The sequence below is a fragment of the Lathyrus oleraceus genome, chromosome 6 (genome assembly GCF_024323335.1).
Source record: "Lathyrus oleraceus cultivar Zhongwan6 chromosome 6, CAAS_Psat_ZW6_1.0, whole genome shotgun sequence".
Lineage (NCBI taxonomy): Eukaryota > Viridiplantae > Streptophyta > Magnoliopsida > Fabales > Fabaceae > Lathyrus > Lathyrus oleraceus.
In genome coordinates this window covers 13769319-13781456 of record NC_066584.1, presented here as the reverse complement: position 1 = coordinate 13781456, position 12138 = coordinate 13769319, and the positions used below count along the sequence as shown (strand labels likewise).

The 12138-nt window shown below is 34.2% G+C and overlaps 2 protein-coding genes and 1 non-coding gene across 3 annotated transcripts; all 3 read left to right on the top strand.

The window, feature by feature from the left end:
* The first annotated feature begins 4812 nt into the window (after positions 1-4812).
* LOC127092412 (beta-galactosidase) lies at positions 4813-9271 on the top strand. The gene is made up of 17 exons (XM_051031276.1): positions 4813-5312; positions 5524-5619; positions 5712-5824; positions 5915-5981; positions 6087-6179; positions 6272-6415; positions 6540-6628; positions 6723-6828; positions 6899-6986; positions 7066-7184; positions 7270-7434; positions 7528-7703; positions 7805-7914; positions 8000-8109; positions 8218-8328; positions 8458-8568; positions 8671-9271. Exons 1-17 carry the CDS (start codon positions 5148-5150, stop codon positions 8980-8982), a joined length of 2175 nt encoding a protein of 724 aa, XP_050887233.1. The 5' UTR covers positions 4813-5147; the 3' UTR covers positions 8983-9271.
* Positions 9272-9974: 703 nt separating this feature from the next.
* Positions 9975-10048, top strand: TRNAT-AGU (transfer RNA threonine (anticodon AGU)). Its single transcript has one exon. It is a non-coding gene; the product is annotated as a tRNA-Thr (tRNA).
* A 13-nt stretch (positions 10049-10061) lies between these two features.
* LOC127092411 (mitochondrial outer membrane protein porin 2) lies at positions 10062-11854 on the top strand. The gene is made up of 6 exons (XM_051031275.1): positions 10062-10222; positions 10328-10395; positions 10532-10642; positions 10752-10838; positions 10928-11136; positions 11246-11854. Exons 1-6 carry the CDS (start codon positions 10171-10173, stop codon positions 11550-11552), a joined length of 834 nt encoding a protein of 277 aa, XP_050887232.1. The 5' UTR covers positions 10062-10170; the 3' UTR covers positions 11553-11854.
* Positions 11855-12138: the final 284 nt, after the last annotated feature.

Genomic DNA, 12138 nt, shown 5'->3' with positions numbered 1-12138 from the left:
GTTCAGTTTCACAATAGGCAAACACATTTAAATTCTCATGCAAGACTTCAAAATGTTTATGAATTCAATTATAATCCACAAATTAAGAACATGAAGTGGTACCATATGCCAATTGAAAATACAAAACGATATCTCATGCAAATTAAGATACTAAAGTGATACCACATGCAAAATAAGGACACCAAATGATAATCATATTCCAATTAAGAAGCTAAAGCGATAATAGTGAGGCTAACCTGTTTGCAAATCAAGTTGTAACCTTGAATTGGCGAGCCGGATTGAGTTGGACGGCGGTAGCTTCGGAGTGAATAAACGGCCTTCAGGGTTTCCGCCTTCTGAATTCTTTGGATCAGCAGGGTTTCTGTGTTTCTCCCTCTGGATGCGTGTTTCCGTCCGTCTTCGTCCGTCTGTGTGTGTGTATGTGTTTTTTTTCGTAGCAGAGGAGCAGGTATTTATAGTAGAGGTAGTGGTGACCTAATGGGCTTAAAATGAAGTCCAAAAATTCAAATTCTCGCAAGCTTCGCTAGGCGAAGGAATTGCTCGCCTAGCGAGCAAACTAGGTCTGGGCCTTTCTCTGGATCTGACGCTTCGCTGGGCGAGTGTCATGACGAAGCATTCGCTAGGCGAAGGGATTGCTCGCCTAGCGAGCAAGCTATTTTGGGCCCCTTTTGGATTGGGCCTGTTGTGAGCTGGGCTTGATGTCGGTGCCTTGCAGAATAAGTCGGGGGGTCTTGGAAAATGCTTTGTAATACCAACGGGCAAATTTTGGGGTATGACAATACATTTTTATCACAGGAGCATATCACATCATGCCACATAATCAAACACAGTATTAGCACACTCTACTAATATCTATACTACTCAAAACAACGGGAATCGATCCCTCGTATGTCATGCATCAGCTAAGTCACCTTGCTCAGCCGAAACAACTAACAACTGCACAACAACAGCCCAGGAAAAACCACAAGTCTGCCCATACGCGTATGGCCTATACCCATACGCGTATTGCCCAAATCCATACGCGTAATGCCCATCTCATACGCGTATGTTACGCGTATCACATACCCATACGCGTACCAACAGAGACCAATTTCACGTTCAAAACCTCATCTCTTCCACTCATACGCGTATGACATACCCCATACGCGTACCACATCCAGGGATACGCGTATCACACGCGTATGGCGCGTACCAGCGCCAAAACTCCCTTTCCTAAGCCCTCCCATACGCGTATTGCCTAGTGCCATACGCGTATGACCAGAATCCAGTTTTCCAGATCTGCTATGGGTTTTCTCTGCTACGAACCTGTCCAATTCAACCGTTCACAGTCCCAATTTCACACCAAATCACTCATATCACCTAACACGAATCATACCCTATTTTATCTCACAATTTCTAACACTATTGCATCTAATTCCTACGAATTTCCTTCGGTTAAAATCCCAATTTCGTTCATACAATATTCCATCATTTCCAGCATATTATTGTTTAATAAGGTTCAGACCCCTTACCTCTTTGGATTGAAGGAAGCCCTGAGCAATCTTTGGCCTTTTCCTCTTCCTTCTCTTTCTCTTCAGCGCTCCTCCCTTTTCTGACTCTGAGGCAAAATACGTGAAAATGAAAACCTTCAGTTATCTCCTTTGGCCTCTTTTACCCAATTCCACTTTTACCCTTCCACTCTTCATATTCCAATTATATTATTTATTTAATTATTATTAAAATAAATAATATCTATAATAATAATAATAATAATAATCCAATAATTCAACTTTATTTAATTAAATTAATAAAATACTATTAACTCAATTAAATAATTCTCTTATTTTAATCGGGGTGTTACATTGCCCCTCACAACTTCGCTTGAATAGCCGGGTGTTTATCAAGGGATTCAAAATCTTATGTAGGCCTCTTGGGATTGCACCCAGTGTAAGGTGATTTATTTTCATTTTATAGAACAAAAGGAGATGACAAGGGTATATGAGTTTTTGTAAGTGCACTTGTCAATAAGGATTTACTTACTTAATACTAGTTGAGTTACAAAAACTAGAAATACAAGTTCCTCCGAGTACGGGGCGTCATGGAACAAAAGGGGTTGACAAACGTAGATGAGTTTCTATAAGCGTCTTTGTCAATAGGGATTTAATTACACTATACTCGTCGAATTACAAAAACTTTAAAGATAAGTTCGTTAGAGTACGAGGCATCATATATTACTCTATGGTTATCTTTTAGAATATCGAGGCCCATCGATTTCTTATGTATTTAGAGAGACAACATGTGTTTATACTAGCCTTTGATTATGATAAACTTAGTGAGACAAAGAGGGATGGTATCAACTTTTTAGGACAATTGCACATTCTAAATTTTAGGGAGTTGATGAAGTATATGGTGGAGGAGAAGGTGCTCAAAGATTATTTACGTAAGTGTGCTTTGTTTTTCAATGTCCATCTTGTGTGCTATTGAGTGCATCTAAGAAGAAGATGTTGTTGAATAATTGACTCCAAATATAAGAGGGGATGAATTCTGATATTAAAAAATCAAGATTAATTTAAAAACCACTTTAGTTTGAAATCAATTTATGTTAGTCCAAATAATTAAGCAAAGGTAAAACATTAGATAAGAGAGAAAAAGGAGTTAGAGGGGAAATAAAATAAATGACAGAAATTAAAGAGATAAAGTTAAAGAGATTGCACGAGGACTTATACAAGTTCAACCTACCACTTCGCATACTCTTGTCCCCAAGAGTTTTCTCTTGAGAGTTCCACTAATAAAATGTCTTGAGTTTTTAACATTATATGCCCATGAACCTTTTTACAAAAAATCAGAGATTTTATACAAGCCGATCATCCCCAAACCAAACAAATCTTTTAATAGGTTAAGCTAATGAACCAAACAAAGATTTTAACAATCTAATCTAAAGAATCAAACATAGATTTTAATAGGAAAATCTCAAGAACCAAACAAGAATATTACTCAAGAAAATTACACTCTTGAATAAGAACAAACTTAACACATCACCAATGCAAGAATGATCTTACAAGTATTTTCACTCTAAAGGATTAAGATAATGTTTGGTGAAATAATATAAAAAGATGAAGAAGAAACTAGAAAGTGAGAAAGAGTAGTTTCAAGTTCGAATTATGGTGTAAAATAAAAACCCTATATTTATAGGAAAATATATGGCGAAAAAAGGAAAATATCCATGAGCATTTTTAATGTTCTAATCGATTAAACTTAATTGTTAAACGATTAAACAAGCCAAAAATGGAAACAATTTAAATGTTGCCATCACTAATAAATTAATTATCGACTTTAGTAACAACTTCATCTAGAACTTGAATCTCTGATTGATGAGGCTTGAGATATCTTCATGATCGGATTCCATCATCGGAGATTGTTGGACAATTTCAACTTCACAATCTAGTGAATTTCGTTTGAAATAAAATGTTGTCATAATCCCAACCAATAAACAAAGTAACTACACGACATATAAATCCAGAAAGGCCAGTGGACGATACCCCAAGCATTCATGTGATGCATATTTCCACTATAAAACTTGCCCCACCTAGTGAAGCTGGATCCTCCCTCAAGGCAGAGAGGTACAAGGTTAAATTGGGGAAATCTCACGTTTATTTGAAGGCAAACACCTCTATAAACTTGGAGGGAGACGTGCCCTTAGACGATGATGTGGTGAAGATGAAGGCGGAGAAGAACCATAAAAAGGAGATATGTCAAAAATAGGGAGAGGAGCTGGCGTTGAGATACGATCTCTGAAGTAGGCAAATGAGGTTGATGTTGCTATCAAGGATTTGCTAAAGTTCGACTTGGAAGAGTTCCATTCGAAAAACCTACCAACCTCCTATCAAGCATTCTAGAAGGCGAAGTAATAGGTTTTCTTCATGTATCCATCCCTTAACCCGAGCAATTTCGACTTATTCAAGGTCGTTTGAGATGAAAAGCTAGTTGACGAGCCTAATGATGAAAGTGCCATACTTTCTAGAGATAGGGCTACACATATTCATGTCAAGGGAATATGCTCATTTTGATGAAGAAGTTAGTCCTACTCAAGATTAACCCATCCACGAAGAAGATGTGAGGTCCGTTTCATATGAAGCTAGGTCTCCTACGGGCGAGGATAAGGCCTCCATTATGCTAGATGATTGATTATAAACATTATGTGTGGTTGATTTTATTGTAATAACTTTTGTAATTTTACTTTTTTGAGTGTTATTTATTTACTTGATGTTGTAATCTACCCTTTTTTTAAGATTTTAATTCATTTATATTGCTATTTTTGAGCAACTGACTTTTAAAATTTTGACGTGTTAAAATATTTTTGTGTGCTTATGTCTCCGACGAGCCCCCGACTAATCTAACATGTTTCTTTAACAATTTTAATTTTGTTATCGAAGAGTATTGTAAAATACGAGATAATTTTTTTTTACTAATACATAAAAAATATAAAACAAATATCTGTCACTGATTAATATAAAACAAAATTATAGACAAAATATTTATCATCAATAAATATATAAAAGAATATGAGATAAATATTGTCACTTATACATAAATAAAAGACATCACAAACATTTGTCTTTATAAATATAAAAAAGAAATGAAACATAACAAAACATGAATAAAATATTTGAACTAGAAAAAATATGTTTTTATATTTTTTATATTTTTTATAAATCGTTAGATAGAGAGTACTAATTTAATTAAATAAGTTATTAAATTAGTAATCTTGTTAACTGGTCTATAAGTGATGCAAAAGTTGCTTCTTTTTAATTAAAATTAAAATGTAATCTTCCTGCACAAAGCTAATCAAGAACTAAAGTTTCCTTAACAGGTAATGTTTGATGTGAACAAAATAGCACAACAGAAAATGTGTCACATGTTGATAATTCCCCATTCTCTTCCCATCCTTTTCCAACTCAAAAAAAAGCACTTATTTTCACATTCCCTTCACCTCAAACCAAACACACCTCACCTTAAAACAAAACATTCTATCTCTCAAAACAACAACTGTCTCTTCAATTAACTTTTTCACTCTTATAAATATCAAACCATTAAACAAAAGTTAAGCAACAAAAAACTCTTTACCATAGTTGGCTTGAGAGTTAGTACATCAAGCTAGAGTTTCAACAATGGGAAAAGAGTTTCACATGATGGTGGGAATGATGTTGTTATTGTGTTTGTGGGTTTGTGGCGTTACAGCTTCTGTTAGTTATGATCATAAAGCCATTGTAATTGATGGACAGAGAAGAATTTTGATATCTGGTTCTATCCACTATCCAAGAAGCACACCAGAGGTACACTCCACTAACTATAGAACATTACTTTTTTTTCTTCTTTGTCCTATTTCATAGATAGACCCATGCACTGAAACATTGACACCGAATACCTGATACGTCGATACTGATAATAATTATAGAGCATTGTTTAATTTCATAGACAAACTCATGTACTATCACAAAATGACAGAGACACCTGACACATCGATACTGATAATTTGTATTGCAGATGTGGCCGGATTTATTTCAAAAGGCTAAAGATGGAGGTCTTGATGTTATTCAAACTTATGTATTTTGGAATGGACATGAGCCTTCTCCTGGAAATGTAATATTTAGTTTTTTGATGAGTTCTTTCATTTTTTTTATTTAATTATTTTTCACTAATTCAAGTTTTTTATAATGTTGAAAATTTTTCAGTATTACTTTGAGGGTAGATTTGACTTGGTAAAGTTTATCAAGCTAGCACAGCAAGCTGGCCTTTATGTTCATTTGCGAATTGGTCCCTATGTTTGCGCAGAATGGAACTTCGGGTCTGTGTAAAAAATATTACATTATTAGTATAAATCATTTTTACGCGATTTTACAAGTGATTATAATAAAAGTCAAATATTTTTACGTAGAGGATTTCCCGTTTGGCTCAAGTATGTTCCGGGCATGGCTTTTAGAACAGACAATGAACCATTTAAGGTTTGAGTTTCAATTTTAAGCATATCATTATTTCCAATGATTGTGATTTTGTTTAATTATTGTTAATTAATCATCTAAACTTTTGGCATGACGTAAATTTGTTAGGCTGCAATGCAAAAATTTACCACTAAGATTGTGAGCTTGATGAAAGCTGAGAATTTGTTTCAAACTCAAGGTGGTCCAATAATTATGTCTCAGGTAAATAAATAGAATGATATTTAAATATGTTTTCTTATTTTGATGTAACAAATTTTTATTATAAAGTTTATGATATTTATTTGAATTTACAGATTGAGAATGAGTATGGACCTGTGGAATGGGAGATTGGTGCTCCTGGAAAGGCTTACACAAGTTGGGCTGCTCAAATGGCGGTAGGTCTAGACACCGGCGTACCTTGGGATATGTGCAAGCAAGAAGACGCCCCTGATCCCGTTGTAAGATTTTCTCCCGTAATCATGATTATCTGTATTCACACATTTGGAAAATCGATAGTCGTTTGATCAAGATCAGACGATCTGAAAATGAGGATTTTAATATTATTTATCGACTATGTTGTAGATTGACACTTGCAATGGATATTATTGTGAAAACTTCACTCCCAATGAGAACAATAAACCCAAAATGTGGACCGAGAATTGGTCCGGATGGTAAGTCATGCTCATACAAATGCTACCATTAATATAAAGCTAGAAGCATTTCACTTGGGATCAAATGTTTAATTTTTTGTTACATGTTCAACAGGTACACTGATTTTGGTAGCGGTATATCTCATAGACCGATTGAAGATTTGGCATACTCAGTTGCAAGATTCATACAAAATCGCGGCTCCTTTGTTAACTACTACATGGTATATGTTACATCTAAGTTTATGTTATAGAAACTTTGATTTTTGTCTGATATCTTATATTTGAATGCAGTACCATGGAGGGACTAATTTTGGTCGAACATCGAGTGGTCTTTTCATTGCAACAAGCTATGATTATGATGCTCCTATTGACGAATATGGTACGCGTTAAGGTTTGAATTGTTTGCATGTTTTGAATTATAACAGTTAGAAACATTTTAAAGTGTTACAAAATGTTAGGACTTGTGAATGAACCAAAATGGGGACATTTGAGAGACTTACATAAAGCAATAAAACAGTGTGAGCCAGCTTTGATTGCTGTGGATCCTACGGTCACATATTTCGGGAAAAACCTCGAGGTAAATTCTATTATCTAGTTCATGATAAATTTAAGGTTCAAAGTTGCTACTGTGTTGAAGATGTTTTTTGTTAATTTGATCTTAGGCACATGTGTACTACATAAGTAGTAGTGTTTGTGTTGCATTTCTTGCAAATTATGACACGAAATCGGCTGCAACGGTTACGTTTGGAAATAGCCATCATGACCTTCCACCTTGGTCTGTCAGCATTCTTCCTGATTGCAAAACCGAAGTTTTCAACACTGCAAAGGTAAGTAACGCAAGATAACCGAATATGTTGAATAAATTTTGTTTAGTAAAGGTATAACTGATGGACAAACCGGACTCTGATACTAAAATGTAGGTTGGTGTGCAAAGCGTCATAAAAACGATGACTCCGACAAACATTACATTTGATTGGCAATCATATACCGAAGATCCCGCCTTCTCTAGTGAAGACGATTCTGTCACAGCAGAAGCACTTTGGGAGCAGATCAACGTTACTCGCGATTCTTCAGATTATTTGTGGTATTTGACAGAGTAAGAATTTTTGAACTTTCCTAACTTGTCTAACACATTAAAAAAATCGGAATACCAATTCTTGAGTCTTGATACTAATTCTATCGTTGATCCATTCTCAGTGTCAACATTAGTCCTAATGAAAGTTTTATAAAGAACGGTCCGTCTCCTGTTCTGACCGCAAACTCAGCAGGTCATGTTCTACATGTTTTTGTTAATGGACAACTTTCAGGTCAGTATGCTTTTTCTTGGAGATTTTTTCATGATAAATTTCATTTTTATATATTTTTAAATTAACATATGTTATATGAATGTAGGAACTGTATATGGAGGATTGGATAATCCTAAGTTAACATTTAGTGAAAGTGTGAACCTAAAAGTTGGCAATAACAAGATTTCTTTACTTAGTGTTGCCGTCGGTCTTCCGGTTAGTATTCTTTTTTTTTTTTTATGTCTATGTTCTAGGTGACAATTGACATTTTCAATTTGATGATAAGTAATATTTTAATTTTGTCTGCATTCAAATTAAAACCAGAATGTTGGCTTGCACTTTGAAACATGGAATGTTGGAGTGTTAGGACCTGTAACATTGAAGGGTCTAAACGAAGGGACTCGCGACTTGTCATGGCAGAAATGGTCTTACAAGGTTTGATATATTATACATCTCATTTCTTGCTAGCAACGTTAAAAGGTTCAATACGCGAATAATTCTTTTGCAGGGACTAAGTTTTATTATAATGTACATTGTTGAGACGAGTTTGGTTTTGTTGGACAGGTTGGACTAAAAGGCGAATCATTGAGCCTTCATACCATAACTGGAAGTTCCTCTGTTGAGTGGACACAAGGATCATCATTGGCTAAAAAACAACCTTTGACTTGGTACAAGGTAAGAATATTTTTACTACAAAGGGAACAATTGTGTCAAAGTTACTTATGATCATCTTCATTTGCATGAAATCTGAGTCATTTTACTCTTCAATCTTGTTAGACAACCTTTAACGCGCCGAGTGGCAATGATCCGTTGGCTCTAGATATGAGTAGCATGGGAAAGGGTGAAATATGGATAAATGATCAGAGCATCGGTCGTCATTGGCCTGGATATATTGCTCATGGTAATTGCGGCGAATGTGATTATGCCGGAACTTTTACTAATGCAAAATGCAGAAGAAATTGTGGAGAACCTACACAGAAATGGTATCATATCCCTAGGTCATGGTTGAGTCCAAGTGGGAATGTGTTGGTTGTGCTTGAAGAATGGGGAGGTGACCCTAGTGGAATTTCATTGGTGAAAAGAACATGAAGAGTGTTCATTTGATTCTACCTAATTACAAAATTAATATGGTTTAAAAATTTATTATTATGTTAAGTGTGTAAAGTGTTTCATATTCAACATCGATGCTCCATCTTTTATGGTAGTTCAAGTTTACACCAAAGGATTGGATGCAGAGATGGTTTATAATGTATACTTATATGATATATAACCAAACTGTTTTGGTGAATAATGTTCCATGAATTATAGAGCTTGTAACTAAGAAGATTGAGTACTATTGCTCCATTTTGCTATGAAGTAATTTGTTTGTTTTTTTACATTGGAATCATGTAAAGAACAAATTCAAAGGGATAGAAGTTGCTTCCAAATGGCTTTTGAAATAGTATGTCTTATTACATTACAATTTTTTTTGTTATTGTTCTACTTGATGATAAATTTTTAAGATCAAAAGGAAATGCATAGATCTATCAACAAATCTTGCCTAAAGATTTTTATGAAGAAGATATTGTATCTACTAAGTTATCCATTATTCACTATTTTTTTACTAAATAATTATGCATCTTTTTCAAATTTTAAATTTTATATTTTGAATGTAGTTCTTTCGAAGTGTTGCATCACTAAAAAAAGATAAAAAAAATTAATATAACAATGCGCAAACGAGAATTGATAATCATATTTATAATTTATATTTGAAAGAGTATAATGTGTGATATCTTCCTATTCTACAAAGATAAAACCTTATGATAAATTAAAAAAAAGTATATATTAAATGATAAAATATTATATATAAATTAAATGGTGATATATATTTATATATATAAAGAATGACAATCTGAAGTTGAATAAATGACTTGGCACTATTAATAATATATTTTATTTTATCAAACAGAAGAGAATTAATTCCACTAGTTAATTAATAAGAGTAAAGTTGTTAAGCCTTTTAATTAATAACATAGGTGAACATTGTTGTATCTCTTAAATATTTTATACTATATTTATTATATTTTGTTCATGTACAAAAAGCTTTCATAGCTCAGTTGGTTAGAGCACCCGTTTAGTAAGCGGGAGGTCATGAGTTCAACTCTCATTGAAAGCAATTTTTTTTTCTAAACTTTCCTTCTCTTTTATGCTTTTTTTTTTCTTTCTTTTGCTTTTTGAATACACTGAGAAGGGTTTACATAAACCCTTGTTTCTTCTTCGTTTCGGCGTTCATCAACAATGTCGTCCAAAGGCCCCGGTCTCTTCTCCGATATCGGAAAATTATCCAGAGGTAAACTCACTCACTCGCTACCGTTTCTCTATTTTCTCATTCTTTTTTTTCTTCTATTTCTCTTTCCGATTCCGATTTGAATTTCCGATCCCGGTTTCGCCGCAGATATCCTTACCAAGGATTACAACTCCGATCAGCGATTCACAATCTCCTCCTCCACCAACTCCGGCATCGTGCGTAACTACTTTTCATCAATTCTATTTCATTCACTTCATAATATATATTTTTAGTTTATTCACGATTTCTATTGAGATTTAGTTGTAGATATCGAAAGTTATATTAATTATTATTGATTTATCATGATTTCAGGATTTGAATTCAACGTTATTGAAGAGTAGAGGACTTTCCTCTGGTGATGTTGCTGCTCAAATTAACAACAAAAACAATACTCTCCTTTTCAAAGTTGATACTGAATCAAGTGTATATATTCTCTCGATTTTCAATTTAATTGATTTAAAATTAGGTTATATTTTTCTGCTTTGCTTAACTGTGTTGTATTATGTGTATGTATATCTATATGTTTCTTCAGGTGTTGACGACATTTACTCTCACAGATTTCGTGCCTTCTGCGAAAGCCGTTGCTTCTATTCGATTACCTGATTACAAATCCGGAAAGGTACGGTGGACTGTTTGGTTTGTAATTGGGAAAAATGTAATGATTTATACTTTTGAAGTTTTGATGATTGTGTATTTTGTTTTATGTAGATTGAGATTCAATATCTTCATGATCATGCTGGTTTTACTACTTCTGTTGATTTAAATTGCAACCCTGCTATTGATTTTTCTGCGACAATTGGTACTCCTGGGATTGCATTTGGTGCGGAAACTAGCTACTCCACGAGTGTTGGGAAGTTTACAAAGTATAATGCTGGATTGTGTTTGAAGATGCCGAGTTCGCATGCTTCTGTCATTTTGTAAGTAACTCTGGTATTTTAGATGTATATGTGTGATGCTGTTTTAAGACACCATCAACTTTGGAAGACTCGTTCAATAACTGTTACTTGTTTTGTTTCATTTTTGCAGAGCTGACAAGGGAGACTCCATGAAGGTATCATACTTGCGCGACCTGGAAAAATTGAATGGGGGAGCGGTTGTGGGAGAAATTAGCAGAAAGTTTTCTACGAATGAGAACACATTGACAGTTGGATGTTCTTATGTGGTTGATCCTCGAACAACGGTGAAGACAAAGCTGAATAACCATGGTAATCTTGGGGCGTTATTGCGGCATGAGCTTACACATAGGTCATTCTTGACAATCTCTGGCGCCTTTGAAACAAAGGCATTGGAAAATAGTCCTAAGTTTGGTTTCTCCCTTCTGCTCAAGCCTTAAAGGGATTTATTATAGATAGGGACTATTTGCTAAGTTATAATGTCTCATATTCCTTCAATCAAATTGATTGCAAGGAGAAAAGTTTAGGAAGTTTGTAGTATCAATTGTTGGATTCATGATTATTTTTGTCCCTTTTTCTTCAAAAGACTGATTGGTTGGATGATGTAAACTATTGATAATATCCTCTCATTGCAAACTAGTTGGGGAAAGAAATTTATGCAACTACTCCATATTTTTTGGAATTATTAGTATTCTTTGTACTTTATGAATTTTGTATTCAATATATTGACAGATTTATTGCTTCCTTCTTGCACATTTATTGCTTCATTTCACTATTTTGAAATCCACTCTAAGGCAAGCTTCTTCAAGAGACTTGTGTGAACAATGTGTTAGAAACATTTTTGATGGTTTAGTCAATTGTAAGTTTTGGTTTTACAAAAACGGTTGTAAATGTGATTTATTTGAAGATACTTGAACCTTATGATTTATTTGAAGATACTTGAACCTTATAAAAGTAATCAATATTATTTTAACACTAATTATGATTTGTGTTGAACAAAGTTTAGACCTAACCTATGGGGTCCAT

Excerpts from the sequence above, each read along its gene's own strand:
- LOC127092412 (XM_051031276.1), top strand. The coding sequence starts at position 5,148 with ATGGGAAAAGAGTTTCACATGATGGTGGGAATGATGTTGTTATTGTGT. Across the intron at positions 5,313-5,523 it reads ATCCAAGAAGCACACCAGAG|ATGTGGCCGGATTTATTTCA; the intron begins GTACACTCCACT and ends TTTGTATTGCAG. Across the intron at positions 6,416-6,539 it reads AAGACGCCCCTGATCCCGTT|ATTGACACTTGCAATGGATA; the intron begins GTAAGATTTTCT and ends ACTATGTTGTAG.
- LOC127092411 (XM_051031275.1), top strand. The coding sequence starts at position 10,171 with ATGTCGTCCAAAGGCCCCGGTCTCTTCTCCGATATCGGAAAATTATCC. Across the intron at positions 10,643-10,751 it reads AAGTTGATACTGAATCAAGT|GTGTTGACGACATTTACTCT; the intron begins GTATATATTCTC and ends ATGTTTCTTCAG. Across the intron at positions 11,137-11,245 it reads TCGCATGCTTCTGTCATTTT|AGCTGACAAGGGAGACTCCA; the intron begins GTAAGTAACTCT and ends TCATTTTTGCAG.